This window comes from Lycium barbarum, chromosome 6 (genome assembly GCF_019175385.1).
Source record: "Lycium barbarum isolate Lr01 chromosome 6, ASM1917538v2, whole genome shotgun sequence".
NCBI lineage: Eukaryota > Viridiplantae > Streptophyta > Magnoliopsida > Solanales > Solanaceae > Lycium > Lycium barbarum.
In genome coordinates, this window is record NC_083342.1 from 101,918,175 (window position 1) to 101,937,078 (window position 18,904).

The 18,904-nt window shown below is 34.6% G+C and overlaps 2 protein-coding genes across 2 annotated transcripts; one reads left to right on the plus strand and one right to left on the minus strand.

Annotated features, from left to right (window-relative positions):
* The first annotated feature begins 205 nt into the window (after positions 1–205).
* On the plus strand, positions 206–10,449 carry LOC132645082 (serine/threonine-protein phosphatase PP2A-5 catalytic subunit). Its single transcript, XM_060361857.1, has 11 exons — positions 206–656; positions 1,513–1,569; positions 2,923–3,006; positions 4,054–4,125; positions 4,822–4,893; positions 5,663–5,703; positions 7,039–7,105; positions 9,213–9,404; positions 9,484–9,573; positions 9,659–9,766; positions 9,984–10,449. Exons 1-11 carry the CDS (start codon positions 567–569, stop codon positions 10,047–10,049), a joined length of 939 nt encoding a protein of 312 aa, XP_060217840.1. The 5' UTR covers positions 206–566; the 3' UTR covers positions 10,050–10,449.
* Positions 10,450–11,048: 599 nt separating this feature from the next.
* Positions 11,049–12,683, minus strand: LOC132599883 (short-chain dehydrogenase reductase 3b-like). The gene is made up of 2 exons (XM_060313051.1): positions 12,506–12,683; positions 11,049–12,105 (listed from the first exon to the last, which is right to left on the minus strand). The coding sequence occupies exons 1-2, from the start codon at positions 12,520–12,522 to the stop codon at positions 11,343–11,345; spliced, it is 780 nt and encodes a 259-aa protein (XP_060169034.1). The 5' UTR covers positions 12,523–12,683; the 3' UTR covers positions 11,049–11,342.
* Positions 12,684–18,904: the final 6,221 nt, after the last annotated feature.

Genomic DNA, 18,904 nt, shown 5'->3' on the forward strand with positions numbered 1-18,904 from the left:
CTATTTCAAATCTTAACTTTAAATTTGAAGTCCTAATCACATGACCAAACAGGTACGAAAAGAAAAAGAAATATATTTTGTAACATATTAATAAAATTGAGCGAAAATAATTGAATTAATCATAAAACTCCTTTCCACCGCAATTTTCTTTTTTCATTCCTTTCCACCTCAAATAACCTGTTCTTTTCCTCTCATCGTTACTCCATTTTTTCATTTCTTTTCTCAAAGTTTTGTTTTGTTTTGTTTTGTTTTGTTAGTTTCCTTTATTTTACTTTTTTATATTCTCTATATCTAGGACTCAGTAGCAGATCGAAATTTTCAAAAAGAAAATCATTAAATAATTCCATTTTTTTTTTTTTTTCACATAGTCGATAAAGAGTAGATCGACAAATTTCGAGGGCTCTCTCTTTCATTTCTCTGCTTCTTCTTCTTTCCCACAAGAAAAAAAAAAAGGGGCTTTTGTGGGTTGGTAAAAAAAAAAATCAAGAAATATTTTCAAGATATATATATATTGGGAAAAAAAACAGTTCTTGATTCTTGAAAGTTGAGATTTTTAGTTATAGAAAATGAGTTCGGATCTGATAGCTAACACACAAGGTAACCTTGATGAGCAGATTTCTCAGCTTATGCAGTGCAAGCCTTTATCCGAGCCTGAGGTTTGGGTTTTTACTTTCAAGATTACTTTTTTTTTTTTTTTTTTTTTTACATATTTTTCATTTCTGGATCTGGGGTTTGTTCTTTTTGCCTTTTTCTTTTGTTTATTTCCTTTAAATATTCTTGGTTGTTTTCAAAAAATGTTTTCTTGGATCAAAATATCATTTTATAAGATTAGTGTGTTACATTTGGTGATTTGTCATTGGGATCTAAATTGTGGTTCTTTTGTTAGTTTTGCATTTGGAGTTTTTAGTGACTTTAGATGGGTGATTTTGAGATCTATGTGTATTCTCATTGAAATCTGAGCTTGTTGTGAGTCATTACAATGTGAAATATTATTTAAAAAAAATCATATGAGTTGAGTCTGTAAAAGGAAAGAAAATGTTTTTCTGTGTTGCTAATTGTCTAGAGCTAGTTGTGTTAGGTAAACATTATATATATATATATATATATATATATATGTATATGTATATGTGCTGTTATTTTGGAAATGTGAAAGCTTCTTTATTTACACTTAAAGTAATAAGTAGTTGTTTATTCCTTTGATGGTTTTGGCTAGAAAGTTCTGTTAGAAATTTTGCAAAGGTTGAAATCTGTTTTTGTTGATTTAATCTAGTCCTGACTGTTGTTTTGTTTCTCAAGTAGCTAGAGTTCTGCTGGTATATTCTAATATTCTATTCAGGGAGGTTGCAGTTATTCTAGTGTGGACCTTTTGTAATAAAGCTCGTGATATTAGAGTGACCGTGAAGTTTTGCAAATTGTTTCATATGTTGTTTCTTTGTTTTCTTTCGGGAGTTAGCGTATGCCGTATGTACGAAAAGGGTATTGACAGCTAATCTCTTTTGTGCTCTCATATAGGTTAGAGCATTATGTGAGAAGGCTAAGGAGATACTAATGGAAGAAAGTAATGTTCAGGTATAAACCTTTATGTGCTCGCGCATTTTCTGTTGCTTGCGTTCTGTGTCCTAAATGTAGACTAATTTTAGTAGTTTTCTGTTATTTTAGAAGTCTTTTGTTTGGTTTTTCTTTCATTTAAGAACTTCTCAATAGTTGGTTGACAAACTTAAACTTGGCAAAAGTATTTCTTTGAACATCTTATGCTGACATGGCAAATTTTATGTTCTGCACGCGCAGATGAGCGCTTGGGTACGTTAAATTATGATTTCTTTCTTCTTTTCCTCCCAAAATTTCTTACGTCAGTGTATAGTTGATTTTTCACAGTTCACAAATATTACTCCATGCGGGTCCCTTAATTCAGCTTACTCCTTCACTGTTATTATCATTTCCTTCGACCATTAGCTTCTTGGTTCCATCTTTAGAAAGATCAACTTTTTTCCTCATAATTTATGTTCTTACTATATGACCAAAAAAAACATATATAACTTCAAGACTACCAAATTTTGTGGAAGAAAATCCAATAAAACATAATCGTACAGATAAATCTTTCGATATTTTAAAAATCAAACATTGTACTCAATAAATGGGTATATTGAAGATCAAATCTTGTACTCAACAAATGGCTATAACTGGCAATGGTTGATGGCGTCAAAATGGAGAAGGTCTGAGCGTGAGGTCCAATCTTAATTAAATAACGCTTTCAACTCATCATGACCAAGTTGAGTTGTTTCTGGAGTGAAGAGCACTCACAAGTTAGTAGATGGAAAGGGGCGGTGTGGGGAGGGTGGCGAAAGGGAAGGGAACTGGTAGTGGGGGGGGGGGGTTATTTCTTTTTACTTTATTGTATTTTTCTATATATTTGTAGTTTTTTTCTTATATTTTTTAGTTATATTTGTCAATTTGTTTTTGAAATTACATGTGTCATTTAATAATTGGTCCACTTAACACATCAAAAGCAAGTGTATTCACTCACTTGGCCATTTGTATACGGGTGTTCAAAAGACACACTTTTGCCAAGTTCAAGTGTCTATCTAGTCACTAACTAAGTTTGAGTGTCTGTCTTACAAAACCTGCCAAGTTTTAGGAACTATCTAGGTATTTAGCCTTTAAATAACATAATGTATCTGCTTGCTTGTCTCCTTTTTCCCTTCTTTTATTTCAAGATCTAAGAGATGACTAGTTATCATGTTTTTGTCTGATAAGTGATGACTAGTTGTCCTTCCCTTAGTGATAAGAGTATTCCTTCCCCATAGCTGTATGATGTAGTGATCTACATTTATTTGCTATAAATGCGTGTATTCAGATATCATGAGACTATGTATTTACATATTTGGCTTGATTTTGATTTATTTCCTGATTCTTGGTTTGCAGCCAGTAAAAAGTCCTGTGACTATATGTGGTGATATCCATGGGCAGTTCCATGATCTCGCCGAGCTTTTTAGGATTGGTGGACAGGTAATTGCTAGTCTCTCCATGGTGTAAACACCTTTATCACATTTTTTCTGTGGATGAAGGATAATGCCATTTGTTTATTTAGGTGTAAGAAATGAATGTAGGAATAAGAGGCAAAAGATTATCTGGGTATTAGACAGACTTGATTGGATCAGAAGGGGAGAAATTAATTTGGCTGTCAAGATGCAATTAGTTCTTCCTAAGAATATAATCTATCTCACCAAATGCTGTTATAGTGGAGGTGGTTAATCTGCAGAGTTGTAGCATCTATACTTGCATTGTCAAATGGCTGGTTTCTTATGTTTGTACTGTGAGATTTTCTTCTATGACATTATAATATAACCTGGTGGATATTGCGCCATTGACCCTCGGGATTTCTCGGATATCAAGAAAAAATAAAACAACCTGATGGGTATTAGAAATTCATTGTAGGTTTCCCTTTATAGTGAAAATCTAGCTTGCAATAGAAACTTGTGCTGTTCGACTACTGTATCAGATTCATTTCAAGCCCATATGCACGTGATAGCGGCTTGACTTTGCTGACCACTGCATTTATGCATGGGAAATTACGGAGATGTGACGTTGGTTTTTCTTTTACGCTTTATGGAGACATAAGTGGTCGTGGATAACTAAGTTATTAGATCCTTTTGATGAGCTTAGACAGTCTTATTTATTCTCTAATAATTAGAAAAAAAAGGTACAAGTGAAAAATATCTACCCCAAGTCTCTCATACTGTGGGGACTTAGCTGCATTATTGGGCTTGTATTTTTTGAAAACTAGGAAAGTTTGAAAAAGCAGCACAAAGTAGAGGGGCAGAGTTATCTGGTACATGTGCTGGTGGGAGTAGCAGGTGCGCACAAGCTTGCCTGGACACCACCACTATTAAGAAATTAGTTTGTGACTATCCATTGCTTAGTTTGTGAACAGTCTTCAATTCTCATAAAAGGGATTTTATCTATGTAATTTTCATATTACCTTTAGTATATTTCTAATGTATTTATTATGCAGCTGATCCTGTTCTTATTTCAGTTTAATTTTCGTATTGGCAGTGTCCAGATACAAATTATCTGTTTATGGGTGATTATGTTGACCGTGGATACTATTCGGTCGAAACCGTTACTGTAAGTAAATAAAGAATTTCTTAATCTGCTGCACTTGTGACATCTTTTCATGTGAAATTCCCAATGTAGTAATATTTTTTCCCTATAAATATTTGTGGATGAAAACTACTGCATTCTTACAATTGAACCAGTGATATATTTATTTATGAAAACTGCTGCATTCTTACAATTTAATCAGTGATATATTTGTGGATGAAAACTACTGCATTCTTACAATTGAATTAGTGATAAAAAGGAGTCTGCCTGAATCATGTCATATTGATATTTTCCTTTACATGAGTTTTTGACCAGTTGTTGAGTATTCATGTAGGGTACAGTAATCAGGTAATATAAGACAAAAACTGAATAATACCTTACGTCTGCTTTTAATTGAGCCCAAAATGAATTATTTTCACTCATTCCAACTACTATAATAGGAAATTATCTCTTACTCCCTTAAATGTGATCATCTGTCTGAACTTCTTTAACTTAGTACTGTTCAAGGTATGCCGATTAAAATGGGCCAACACGGAGTATGCCATAACTCATGATTGTTCTATATCTTCTTGATTTTTCTCTCTTAAACAACACGAGGCTTTTTCACCTTTCATTGTCTATAATAGCATCTGATCAATTAGGATGAGACCTGCATTTATCTGAATAGCTTTGGTATAAAATTTGAGTAGCTGAAGAGTTTGCGTAAACCTGGTTTTACAGCTATTGGTAGCTCTGAAAGTGCGCTATCCCCAACGACTAACAATTCTCAGAGGAAATCATGAGAGCCGACAGGTATCAAGAAATTATTTTCCAGACATCTTGCTTAGTTAATATTGTATTGTTGGGCCCATTGTTTCATTGTTGCTTTCTGCTCTAATCATCCTTTTCAGTGGAGCTTAAGCAGGTTTCTGGTTAGGATTAGTTATTGAATAGTGTTTATCTCACAGTCTTACTTATAGGTTTGTTATCCATTCTAGTTAAATGTTCATTCCTCATGATTTTTATAATACTTCTTGTTCCTTCCATTTTTCTTTGTGATTTTCTCTCCTTGGGCTTGGGGTTGTTGGCTGTGACAGGATGTTGACTTTGACAATTGACTTTCTCGGTAACAACTGATTCAATCAAAGCGAACTTGTTAACTTAAAGCAATTCTTACAAGATTTTTATTACACTCCATATATCTGTATCCAATAGCAAAGTTTTCTGGTAGGTCTTTCCTAGATGCTTTGAGTTCCAACCTTGGTGTGGGATTGAGGAATAGTTGATTGATTGCTTTGAGTTCCAAGCTTAGCTCATCAGTTCTAAGCTTTCATTCACCTTGGTTTTTCTCAAATTGTTATTTGCTTAATGTGGCCCAGTTTACCTGTTTTTGGATCACATGTTGGCATCGATTTCCTCCATACTTGGTCACTCACAAACTGATGGGAGGAAGATGAGATCCGCTTTCTGTTGAGTGAGGATGTAGTAAAAAAATTTCGAGGAGCTTGTTATTCTTGTGCTCTTTTAAACTAATGGGGTGTCTCTTAACTGAATTTTGCTTAATGTTATTTCTTTAATGCAGATCACACAAGTCTATGGGTTCTATGATGAATGCTTGCGGAAGTGAGTTCTCTAGCCTATGGTGCTATATCCAGTTCCAAGTGAATTCTATCTTGCTAAGTATTGCATAATGTTTGGTAAAAACTTGGCTGACATCAGTCCAAAGATAAGCATGTAAACACCAAGCCAAATAAAGGTGCTGAACACAGGACATCTAGATATCAAATTTATCACTGAGAGAAAATCTGAAAAGCACCTGTCGGAAAAAGGGAAAGACAACTGAAATTTTGATCCTTAAGAAAATAAGTACTCTTTTAATAATATCTCATGACTCGTAATCAGAGCTTCCTTACCATTTTTGGGTCAAGATTAAGGCTTCCTTACAACAACAACATACCTAGTGTAATCCCACAAGTGGGGTCACATTGGGTATGTTGTTTTAAGGAAGCTTTGTTCTTGACCCAAAAATGGTAAGAACAGAGCTTCCTTACCATATCCCAAATTTAGTGTTTGCTGTTGCATTTATTTTTCGCTTATAGTTTTTATACATTAAGAAATATCATATGCTGGTCGAGTACTTATAAATTATAACCTATTTAATAATGTCGCAAGTAAAGACAGCTCCTATAGTTAGGAGCAGCTCACAGTAGATTTCAGAAAGACTAAGAACAAAGAGGGAAGCAGTTTAAACCTTTTTATGTTACACTCGCCGTTAAGGGCCATTAATTTCTGATGATTGGACTGTATTTACCCCAAACTAATCACCCTCAAGATAATGTGGTGCAAATCAGGCTATATTTCTCAAAACTAATCACTCTCTTTAAATTTTTGTGGTGCTATCAGAACTAGTGTTCAAGATCTATCTCACAGGACTGGAGTAGCATACTCAACTTTGAAGTGATATTTCTATAATATGATTGGATGGAACATCGGGCAGAATAAGTTACCTTGTAGTGTCCTTCTTTATAAGTTTATTGTCACGAACTCACGATTCCTCATTTGTTCATTTAATTGTTCATTCATCTAGTTATATGTGGATGGTGCTTATAATTGTTACACTTCCATAAGATTTTAGTGTGTGTGGAGTGGGGAATGGACTTGAAGGCCCCCTCAAGGAAGCAGACCTATAAAAGTTGCTTTTGGAGACCGGAAATATTGTGTTGTTTGATTTCTTTGTCCTTGCTCTGTTATACCTGTTTAAGACTTCTTTTTCTGTTAGGATTATTCTGATTTAATTTTTGCAAGCTGCATAGTTTTGGCCTGCACACATATATGAGGGCCTATACTAGGATGTGGAGCTGATTTCTATGGTTCTGGTTGATTGGGTGGTCTTTTGAGTATTTTCTCCACTTGTGTAATTCTGATGCTGTCATTAAAGCATTTTTGTTTTCTTGACAGGTATGGCAATGCTAATGTTTGGAAAACATTTACTGATCTATTTGATTATTTTCCTTTGACAGCATTGGTTAGTTCATCATCACTCTTGATTAGTCCTTACAGTCCCTTAAAACGTTTTATTTTAACTGCAACTTAGCTTGCTATAACATAAATTTGCATCTTAGCTCAAAGATTTACCTTTTTATCTTGTCTTGTAAACTTTTCCTAACACTACAAATATACAAAAGTAAGAAGCTGCTAAAAATGTCTCTTACTTCCTCTGGTCTAAAAGTATTAGTTTCTTGTTTGTTTTGGGAAGCAACCAGTCACTGCTTCATGTTCTCCTGCTTAATGAAGCAGCTTCACTTTTTTTTTTTAAATCAAAAAATGAGCTGCTTCACTTTCTTACTCATACATCCTTCAGTGATTTGTAACAAACAAATGCAACTGAAAGCTTCAAGGAAAGCCATAGAAAATTATCACACCAACTTGGACCAAATAAAGCTAACTGGCTAGGCAGTTTCAGCCCAAAAGCTGAAACTCTTTTGGCCAGCCAATCTAGAAAATTGGATTTGGGGAAGGGGGAGTGGATGTCTGGTGGTGGAGCTGGAGCTGCATTGTTTAAAAGATGGGCTAAGAGCTTGTTCCACTTAGTGTTCCTTCTTATGAGACTGTTTAAACAATTTTTTATTATGAGGGAGGAATAATTCCTTTGCATTTAAGAGGTTCCACTATTTACAGGTTAGAAATAAACCTTCTAGCAGAGCGCTTCTGTTTTGTGGTTCACTTTAATTTCTTAGAAGTTCAGTGCAAGTTAAAATTTCCTCATTTATTTAGTAAAGAATAGCAGAGCATGGTTTAGTAAGGGCATGAATTCTTAGAATTAATATTGAAAATATGGTCTCTTCTTGTTAGCTCAACCTATGTTATACCTATATATCAGAAGCCATGTCAAGGGTGAATACTTCGCCGTATATTAATAGTCTGTACCAGTGTTTTAAAAGGCAGGGGCGTAAGGCGGGGCGTTTTACATACGCCTCGACGAGGCGTAAGCCTCGAGGCACGGGGCGTAAGTCCCATGGGTATTTAATTTTTAGTATTTCTTAAAATAATATAATTACAATAAATATTTTTAAATAGGTAAAATTACATAAAAAAAAAAAATTGTAAATAAATGAAATATATATATATATATATATATATATATATATGTGTGTCTGTGTGTGTGTGAGTGTGAGCGCGCGTGCGCGCTTGATCCTCACAAAAAATGATCAAAGCAATCCATTATACACCGCTTATAACTTGTAATTATATATAACATAATTTTACAAGTATAAACAATACAATGAAATAAAAGCTATTATGAAATGCAAAACAATTCTAACATTTTAACTTTCAAACACGGAAAAAAACACAGTTTCTTAAAACACTATTACTATCATACTATTCATTTTATCTCCCTATAAGCAAATAATCAATAAAATTTATCAATATTACAATTAAAACATAACTTCTTCATGAACAAAAAATAAAATTACATGATAATTCTGATACATAGGACTTATGACCAATGACAAGTGAAAATGTACAATTCCGCTATGTGTTTTTTTTTTAAAAAAAATTAACTGATATTCACCTTCACGACGTTCTCAAATAGTAAATATCCAATACTACGACTTGTTATATGAGTTACACCCAATCTTCTATTTCTATAGATGAAAAACTATTAAGTATCATTATTTTGTTAAACAATTATGAGGGTGAATGATTTTAATTAAGGAATTTAAAATATAATTTGTGTAAGAACCGTTAGGCGAGCCCTGGGCGTTGGGCGTTAGGTGTGTTTAGGGCGTACGGTTGGGCGCTTAGGGCGTAAGCCTCGTAGGAACTAAGCCTCGCAAGTTAGCCCCAGGGCGTTTTGCCACTGCCCTGCCCTCGTTGCCCCGAGGCGAGCCTCGGGGCGAATCCTGACACTGCCTTTTAAAACAATGGTCTGTACTCAGGTTTTCCTACATTCTATGAGGCCAAGTGTGGTGTCTTCAAATCGGCTTGTGTAGTTTTGGAAGATACCATTGCCTGTTGATAACCTATTTGATATCTTTATGACCGCACTTGGATATTTACCATGAAAAATGTACCTTGTAAGTGCAAGACTTCGCTTCCTTTTACTCATGTTGCCAAATATCAATTTGTAGGTTGAATCCGAAATTTTTTGTTTGCATGGAGGACTGTCTCCATCTATTGAAACCCTTGATAATGTAAGAAGCTTCGACCGTGTCCAAGAAGTTCCTCATGAAGGGGCCATGTGCGATCTTTTGTGGTCAGACCCAGATGATCGTTGCGGTTGGGGTATGTCACCCCGGGGTGCTGGATACACTTTTGGACAGGTACTTTTACTGTATATTTGAGATTATCTTGTTTCCATACTCTCTTGCCCTCTATTCTTACCTGTCTGTAATTTTACAGGACATTTCTGAGCAATTTCACCATACCAACAATCTAAAGCTGATAGCTCGAGCTCATCAATTGGTCATGGAGGGATATAACTGGAGCCATGTAACTAATTAGTTCTTCTTTTTCATACATCTTGTGATAACTATTCCTTTGAAAAAACCTTGATTAATTGTAACATCTGCTACAGGAACAAAAGGTTGTCACTATTTTTAGCGCACCAAATTATTGTTATCGATGTGGAAACATGGCCTCCATTTTGGAAGTTGATGACTGCAGAGGGCACACTTTTATCCAGGTACTTATCCCTCTTTCTCCTTTCAGAAGTGCTTTTTGTCATACTCTAGTCTGAGGTCTTGTATTCCTAGAAATACACGGAATCCATGTCGCATTGTCTTGGATCTACTGACATTTCCACTGGAATTTTTTAATGTAATGTAATGTCTAATTTGGTCTTGTTACGTTGCTATTTATGAATCAATTAATGATACACCCTAAAAACCATGTGATTGCAGTTTGATCCAGCTCCAAGAAGGGGAGAACCGGATGTAACAAGGAGGACCCCTGATTACTTCTTATAAATGTGATGGAGAGGAATATCTGTTGTCTACCAAGTGCTGGGTTTTGCGATAATTTCCATCTGCTGCCGAGATGTGAGCACAATTATGGCAAGCTAATAGGCTGCTCTTGGGAGGTAATGCGAGGACCAAGAGACTTGACCAGGTCCCCTTGGTTTAAGTCATATTCTAACCTATGTTAGGAAATATTAGAGTGGGGAAGTGCAGCCAGCAATGCTGTTATGTATCATTTTATGAAGACTTCTTTTCTGTTGTTCCTTTCCATGCTCTGATTTTCAGTCTTAGTGTGATATTTTTGTCAAAGTTGTCATATGTTGGTTGCAAGGAAGTTGTGTAAAGTTAAGAATCTACTTTACAATGTAACTTTTACCTTATTAATGCAGCTGATCCGTTTCTGGTGAAATCGATTTTTAACCTAGTGATGGAGCTTATTTTGCTACTTTAAATCTTTAGTACCGTTTTATTACCATTTTCTTGAAATGAATGTGCTCCAGAAAGAGTGACAGCTCCTACATCCAAAGGTTTTCCCCTTATTTACTTGTCATTTTCTCCACCTTATCTTTTTAGGAGGATGAAAACTTTGACTTGTCTTGAAATCTATAGTCTTCCCTGCCTGCATTTTCCACTCGTTACTAGCAGGATTAATTCTCTTAAGCTTAATCATGAGGCTCATCATTTTGGTAGAAAAGCAGCCAGTAAAATGTTGAAGCTAAGGTATCCAAGGTATAGGGTCTGATTTTAGTAGATAGTAGGTTCCGTCCCAATTCAACTCGATCTCTCTTTTTGTGCCTAATCTGGTAAATTATTTATAAATATATATTATTTTACTTATAATTCCCGTTTTATTACTGAATGCCTACTAGAGGTGTTGACATTAGCCTAAACTTGTATAATCTGCAAACTCACCTAAAGTTGGATAGAGATTTGAATGACATAATTAAGGATGTGGATTTAAACTCAAAATTGACCAGTCAAAGATTTGGACTAAATGGGCTACAAAAGTGAAACCAAACAAGTTCTACATTAAATATTTTTCAGGATACATCTGCGGCTAAAATTGAACCGACAATGGTGTGAACTCCCACATGTTGGTCAAAATTCAGCCGACAACAACACATCCAGTGATGTGGATCTAGAGATGGTAGAGTGTTACTCGTACCTCATAGAAATAGAGAGGTTGTTTCCCGGACCCTCGGTTCGACAGCTAAAATTAACCAAACTAAACAAATAGCAATGCTGCAAGTTTCTAGGATTTATTAATTAGATGACATAGCACACTAACAAGAGAGGTAGGATTTATTCTAGCTTCAAAATAGAACTAAGGCCACCATCGATAGCCAAATTATGTCCACTAATGTAAGCGGATTCATCTGACGCCAAGAAAAGTGCTGCTTGTGCAATATGCTTTGTGCTCAACGTAACACCTTTCAAGTTAGCATTTCCACATATTGCAGCTTCCAGTGAATCGGCATCCCAGCCATAGGCTTTGCATACGAGGGGCGTCGCAATGCCATAAGGTGACACCCCATTCACCCTGATCCCATGGGGGCCTAGCTCACGTGCGGCCGCTTTCACAAGGCCTACGACCGCGTGCTTGGACGCCACGTAGGCCAAGGAAGCAGCCCCAGCTAGTATACCCTCTAAGCTTGCCGTGCATATGATGGATCCACGGATCCTTTTAGCAACCATGACTCTAGCTGCATGCTTGACGGCTAATGCCGATCCTCGCACGTTGACGGCCATCGTCTCGTCGAAGGCCGTCATGTCCATGTCGAGGACACTGGAGAAATGCAGCGTCCCGACATTGCTGAACATGATATCGAGGGTATTGTATTTTTGGACCGCGTAGGCGACGGTTTCCTCAACTTGTTTCTCGTCCGTGACGTCGCAGTGGCGGTAGCTGGCTTTGTCCGTTCCAATGGAGGCCACCACTTGGAGACCGAGTTCGTCTTGAATGTCGGCAATGACCACGCGAGCTCCATGTTCTACGAACAATCTTGCACTTGCTTCACCAATGCCACTTGCTGCACCCGTAATTACAGCCACTTTGCCCTCCAACCTGGTGCATGCCATAAAAATTAATAAGAATCAGAGTCGATCAAGTGTTACTAATTGAGTTCTAATTTTTGTACATGTTTAATGGTTTTTTTAACGCATATACAGGGTTTGAGTCAAAATTAGTGCGTTTTGTCGAAACAGTATATTTAAACCTGCATCGGCCCCTTAAGAACAAGAGAAAAATTATACTGTTAGCTAGGTATGCATGCACATTTGATTTTACATTTTACAACCTTATCACATGCAAATTAATGCATAAGATGGAGAGTTGATATGTACACTTGAGATGTGTTGCTGATGGTTAAATGAATTGATAAACTAATGACACAATTTTGAGACAACTAGCTAATTCAAATGAGAAAGAGAAAACAAAGAAATTAAAAGCAAAATTAAATAATTACCTGAGCTTATTTGCCATTATTGGAGTTTATACGTACAAGAGGAACTTCCTTGTTACAGCACTGGTAAATATACTTGGTTTTTATAGAGGTGTCTTCCGGTTCAGGCCGGCTAATCCACAAATATAGTTAATAATTTGAGAGCGTAATTGAACTGTTCCCTTTAGTCCTTTTTTTTTCCTGGGGAACTGTCCATTTAATTTGTTGACTTGCCTTGAGCAATGCAAGGAAAAAACTTGGGGACATTTAAGAGGCACGAAATTGAGTATTCATATATGAATAACACTTGGTAGACATGCAACACAAATAATATCAGTGTAATATATATATATGAACAACACTGGGTAGACATGCAATATATTAGTGTAAATAATTTTTCAGGTCATTCAAATAATATCTACAGATTTGAAATTTGAAAATAAAATATAGAGAAAAGACATCATTTGCCCCCCGAACTTGGCACGAAAATTTAGTTTAGCAACTCAACTTAATATATATTTATTTATCCCCCTTAACAACTTTTAAGTTAATTAAATACCCCCTTAGCGGATGACGTGGCAAGAAAGTGTGATGACTTTCTCAAAAGCGCATGGAAGGAGAAAAAAACACCAAAAATGATTCCGGCTGTACATATGTCCTCTTTTAATTGGATGACAATTTATTATACTTAATTATACTTTTTTTAATATTTTATTTTTCCTTTTTTTTTCTTTTCTCTTTCTTCTTCTTCTAACCCCACCCCACCCCACCCCCCCGGCCCTCCCTCTCCTTCTTCCCCATCCTCCAAATCGTTGCTGCTATCTTCCTCAGCTTCTTTCTTCTTCTTTTTTTTTTTTTTTTTTTTTTTTTTAAAAATTTTTCTCCTTTCTTTGTATTGATGGGCAGTTCGTGCATTTTCTTCATTGCTGAGCATATTTGAAGGGCAGTTCGTGCAATTTCTTCATTGTTGTTTGTTGATACCCACCGCCGCCTCTTTTTTTTTTGGTTGATATCAATCCGAATTTCAGTCTAAAATTTGTGGGTTTTCTTAATTTGGTGATTTGAATGAGAAGTAGAAACAAAGGAAGAAGATGGTCTGTTGGAAATTATTGTTGCTTTGGTGGTGGGAAAGGTTGGCGGCGGCGACGGTGGTGGTTATGGTGGAAATATGATTAATAAAGAATTTTTTTAACAAAGATGGAATTTTTCCTTTTCTTTAGGTTCAAACAGCAGTTAATGGCCTTAGAGAGTGCTCTAATATCAAAGCCAGAAATCTAAATGCTGAGTTCTCAAACATTCAAGGTTGCGCTAATTCTGTATATGATGAATGGACAAGCTACATCGAAAGCATGGAAGCTCACCATATTGAGGATTCAACTAGACTGGAATTTTGGAAGAGTAGCCTAGAAGGACACATCAAATGCTGGTTGAGTTTTTTCCGATGACATACATTGACAAGACTTGTATTTTGCTTTTAGATTGTATACCTTGAGAAAGCTATTACATTTTTCATCTTAAATTTCAGCTTGGAAAAATCAAATTGGGTCGAAGATGGATGGAGAAATGCCCAAGAATCTCTTCTCTGCCAACAAACAAGAAATATCAACTCAATTGATTACATTATGAAGTGAGATATCATTTTAGCTGAATCAATTATTAGCTGAGAACTTTTTTGTTTCATTTTTACCTCAATATCTTCAAGAGCGCAATGGAATCAAATGGAAAGATCAGCACTCAGTTTTCCTCCACAGTGACTTCCATACTAGCAGAAACAGCTATTTCCAAGAGAAATCTTATTTCTGCTACGGAAAGTATGTTGCCTGTGAACAGATAACAAGTTTTTTCTTCCTCCGATATTGCAAGAAAACATGATCGGGTCTTATTGCCAGAGACTCATACAGTTGAAATTGCTGCAGGTTTGCAGAAACTTGATCATAATGAATGAAACAATAATTCATCCTTGTGTTGAGGATATGAAACAACAATGAAAGAAATAGGTTTTTGTTGATACCCACCGCCGCCTCTTTTGTTTTTGGTTGATATCAATCCGAATTTCAGTGCAAAATTTGTGGGTTTTCTTAATTTGGTGATTTGAATGAGAAGTAGAAACAAAATTGGAAGAAGATGATCTGTTGGAAATTATTGTTGCTTCGGTGGTGGGAAAGGTTAGCGGCAGCGGCGGTGATAGTTATGGTGGAAATATGATTAATAAAGATTTTTTTTAACAAAGATGAGATTTTTCAGTTGGTTTGATTTAAGGAGGCGGTGGTTATGGTGGTGGTGTGGTGGCGGCATTGGTGGTGGTGGGTGATGGTGGCAGCGGTGTCGAGGTGGGGAGTTTAAGAGGAGGAGAACGACAGCTATGGGTCCATCTTTTTCTTGTTTTTTTAATTATTATTTAATAAAATAATAAAATAGGGAAAGAATGAAGAAGAAAGAAAAAAACTAAATAAATAAATAATTAAAAAAATATTTAATGTCGTGGACCAATCAGGCGAGTGGTGAACAACACCTAGATCTCAACTGGTCCACACCGCTAAGGGGATATTTAATTAATTTGAAAGTTGTTAAGGGGAATAAATAAATACAACTTAAATTGAGTTGCTAAACTAAGTTTTCGTGTCAAGTTCTAAGGTCAAATGATGTATTTTCTCTGAAATATATTATCTACTACACCAAATAAAAATGACCTGATTGTATAAAAATCATTTAGAGTATAATACTTAAACTCTTTAGAGACGTAAGATTAATTTTTTTCTTCAACCAGATGCAATACACTCTTACAAAGGCACGGAATGCTCTTGCTTCCTGAAAACTGACGCATAATAAATTCTGATGGAAACCTGATAGACATGAAAGTATGCATAACATTATATAAAGTTGGCAGCAAACAAAAATTTAATTCTTTGAAAGAAAGGTAGTACTCCAAATGTTTCTTCAACAAAACTATCTTAAATGAGACAAATTGGATAGTTATGATAATGATCGACAAAATTAGTCTATGAAATTTGATCCACCCAATCGCTCAAGTTTTGGCGTGTCCATATATAAATTCAGCCCATTTTGATCGATCAATTCAGTCAATCTAAGAGTTCATGAATTGATATGATAAGAATATGAATAGTCTAAATTGACCCTCGAGAAATCCTATCAATTTTTTTATTTTTTTCATTTTGATATGTTACATATAGCCACAATAAAGAAAAAAATATTTTATTAGATCATTAAATAAATTATAAGAAAATAAATAAAGAATAAATTATGTAAGAGTTTGAGGGGTTGGATTGTTTAGCTCTGTTTATTACAAGCCAATACATGCATGCCATGTGTTTGAATATAATTTTTTTATTTAATTATGATAAATTAATATACATTTTTTACTTCATTTAATTACTTAATCATGATAAGTTGTATTGATTTGTTTAAATATCATATACGAATTTTTGTTATCCATAAATAAAATACGCATGTAAGTACGCACATACATAAACTACAGCTGGCAGGCAATATCCATTTTTATTTTAGCTTAATAGACAGATTAGAACCCCCAGAAATGTAGATAGGAGAAACCTTGAAAATGACGGATCTGACCATGTATACCACGCTGTCATGTAATTGCTACATACTCTCGGTCTATGGTCAGAAACATTTGAAATAGTGATTCAGAACATTAAGCAGTGTTAAAGAAAGATGTTGAAGAAGAAGAAGAATAGCAGAATCAAGTATTATAAATTATCATTAAGTTGGATTAAGTATTATTAAGTTGTGTATGTCGGTTTATGCCGTTAAGTAGCATTAAGAAAGACGTCGAAGAAGAATATTAGAAGAAAGTAAGAATTAAGCATTACTCCTCCGTCCCAAGTTATGTGACATCATTTGACCAGACACGGAGTTTATGAAAGAACATAAGTCTTTTGAAATTTGTGGTCCAAAATAATTTTTAGATATTTGTATGGCTATAAATCAGCTCATAAAGTTAAATTGTTCTAAATATAAAAAAATGATATATTCTTTTTGGACAAAAGTAAAAAAAATTGGCCACATAAATTGAGATATTAAGTAGCTTTAAATAGCTTTAAGTCGAAATATTTAGCGTTCACTAGCATTAAGAAAGATGTCGTCCAAGACGTATCATCTTCTCTCAGTATGTGAAAGTTGACACACGTTCTGATAAAGCCACTAGAAAGGCACACTAAATACAAATTTCTATTTCTACTAACTCTCAAGTTTGTGAATCATATATATATGCACAATTCAGGAAATGGAAACTGCAAGGTTAGAATTTTTAAAATGACAACTAGTGCATCTCGTATCAAGCGTGCTATCACACTAGAAGAAAGTCAATAAAGAAGAAGAGGACGAAGAAGAATAAGAGAAAAGGGAAGAGGAAGAGGAGGAAGCCAAAGAAGAAGAGGCCTATGAAATATTTGGCTCAAGTTTACCAAGTTTTTGCACGAATTTCCCTTCAAACGCACTGGTCTTCAATTTTTGACTCTCATATGTGTGATTTTTTATTTTTGGCCCTGCGGCTTATAATTTAATAAAAATATTTAGATCTGCTTCACTCGGCACAAGTTCTATAACATTTTAATCTTCGAAAATTAATTGAACTTTTACCTCGCTCAGCACAAGTTCTGTAAGAATTAAGTTATATGATATAAGTTGTGTAGTATTCTTCAGAATATGTTGACTGTTGAAAGTTTTGTCTTCTCCGACATAACTTATGTGGATGTTATGATACATATGCCGAAGCTAAATGTAAACTTTGCCGAGCAAAATCTAAACTTATGCCGTTTTTTAGATATATGTTGAGTGTTGAAAGTTTTACCTTATTTGGCATAACTCGTGGAATGTTATGATATATATGTCAAAGCTAAATGTAAACTTTACCGGGGCGAAATCTAAATTATACCGCGTTAAAAGTGTTAGAAGCGCAAAACTTTAAGACCACAAATTCCGCTGAAGTGCCAATGACCCCAAGTTTGCCTGTCAATGATTGGGCTAAATTGGCCCAAAGAGCGAAACCCAATAAGTTCATTCTCATTCTTTTATTTTCAACAGAAATAATTAGTACACACTATGTTTCCATTTATGCGCACCTATTACTATTTGGGGAATCTTTGAGATAGTTCTTTGACCACATTTTCCGTACATTTTTTAAAATTATTTGAATTATATATTATCGTGACTTATAGTACTTTTTGTGTAGTTTCTAAATATATAAATTTTATTTTTACAAACTTCAAAAATTCTACGTCAAAGTTATAAAGTTTGATCCTCATACTCTGAAAAGTTTCACATAAATTGAAACGGAAGGAGTATTACTTTTTGACATAAGAATATTAAAAATAAAGAATAGAAATTGGATGAAGAAAAAAAAGACCCCACTAGAACAAAAAGAATTATAATTGTAATCTTGAGTTAGAGAATCTATTACAATATGTTTAGCTCGCAATATTGAATTTTTTTTTCCTAAAATTCTCAGTGAAATACAAAATTTCCAAATACTCATGTCAAAATAAATATTTACAACTATTGACGTTCATTATTTAAAATTGAAAATAAATTGAAGCTTTAGAAATTAAACTAAAAGAAAATTTTATAGCTATAAATCTCATAGAATGGTAAATAAAAAGGACGAAAGAGTAATTTAATTGGACTATAACGATGAACCTACATAGTGTAAGGTAGAGTTGTAGTGTGAAATTTTAACTCCAATCATAAACTATTGCTATTGCAGTTGGTTCCAAAATGATGAAATGGGATGTGTATGTAACTTTTAGTAACTACAAGGGCCAGTTTCTTTAAATTTAACTACAACTTACGAACTGACCATCAAGATTTTGTATCTTAAAGATTTTAATAGTATAGTACTATAAAAATGAGAAAAGGACAGAAATGGCCTACCGGGTGAAACTAATCCCACCCGATGGCCTAAGTTTCTCCAAACCCAATTTGTAGCCCACTCAGCCCATTTAGTACCCAAAAAAAAAAAAAAAACCTTTTGTGGCAACTAAAGTTGCCACTAAAAGTTCGTTGCAAAAAAAATGGACTTATTGTGGCAACTTTAGTCGCCACTAAAGATCAAATATGTATAGAAAATGTATCATGCGTATAAAAAATGTATCATTGTTGTATAGAATATGTATCCCTATAGTATATGTATAGAAAATGTATCATAGGCTTGTATCATTGTTGTGTAATTGTGTATAATAAATGTATAATTAACGTATACTCACTAATCATACATATATTATACATTACTATGTATATTATACATTGATTATACACTAATGATTCACATATTATACATATTCCATACATAAGTATAGAAAATGTATTGTTGGTGTATAATTTATGTATAAACTATATCATTCTTGTATAGAAAGTGTATCATACGTCTAGACAATGTATCATACATAT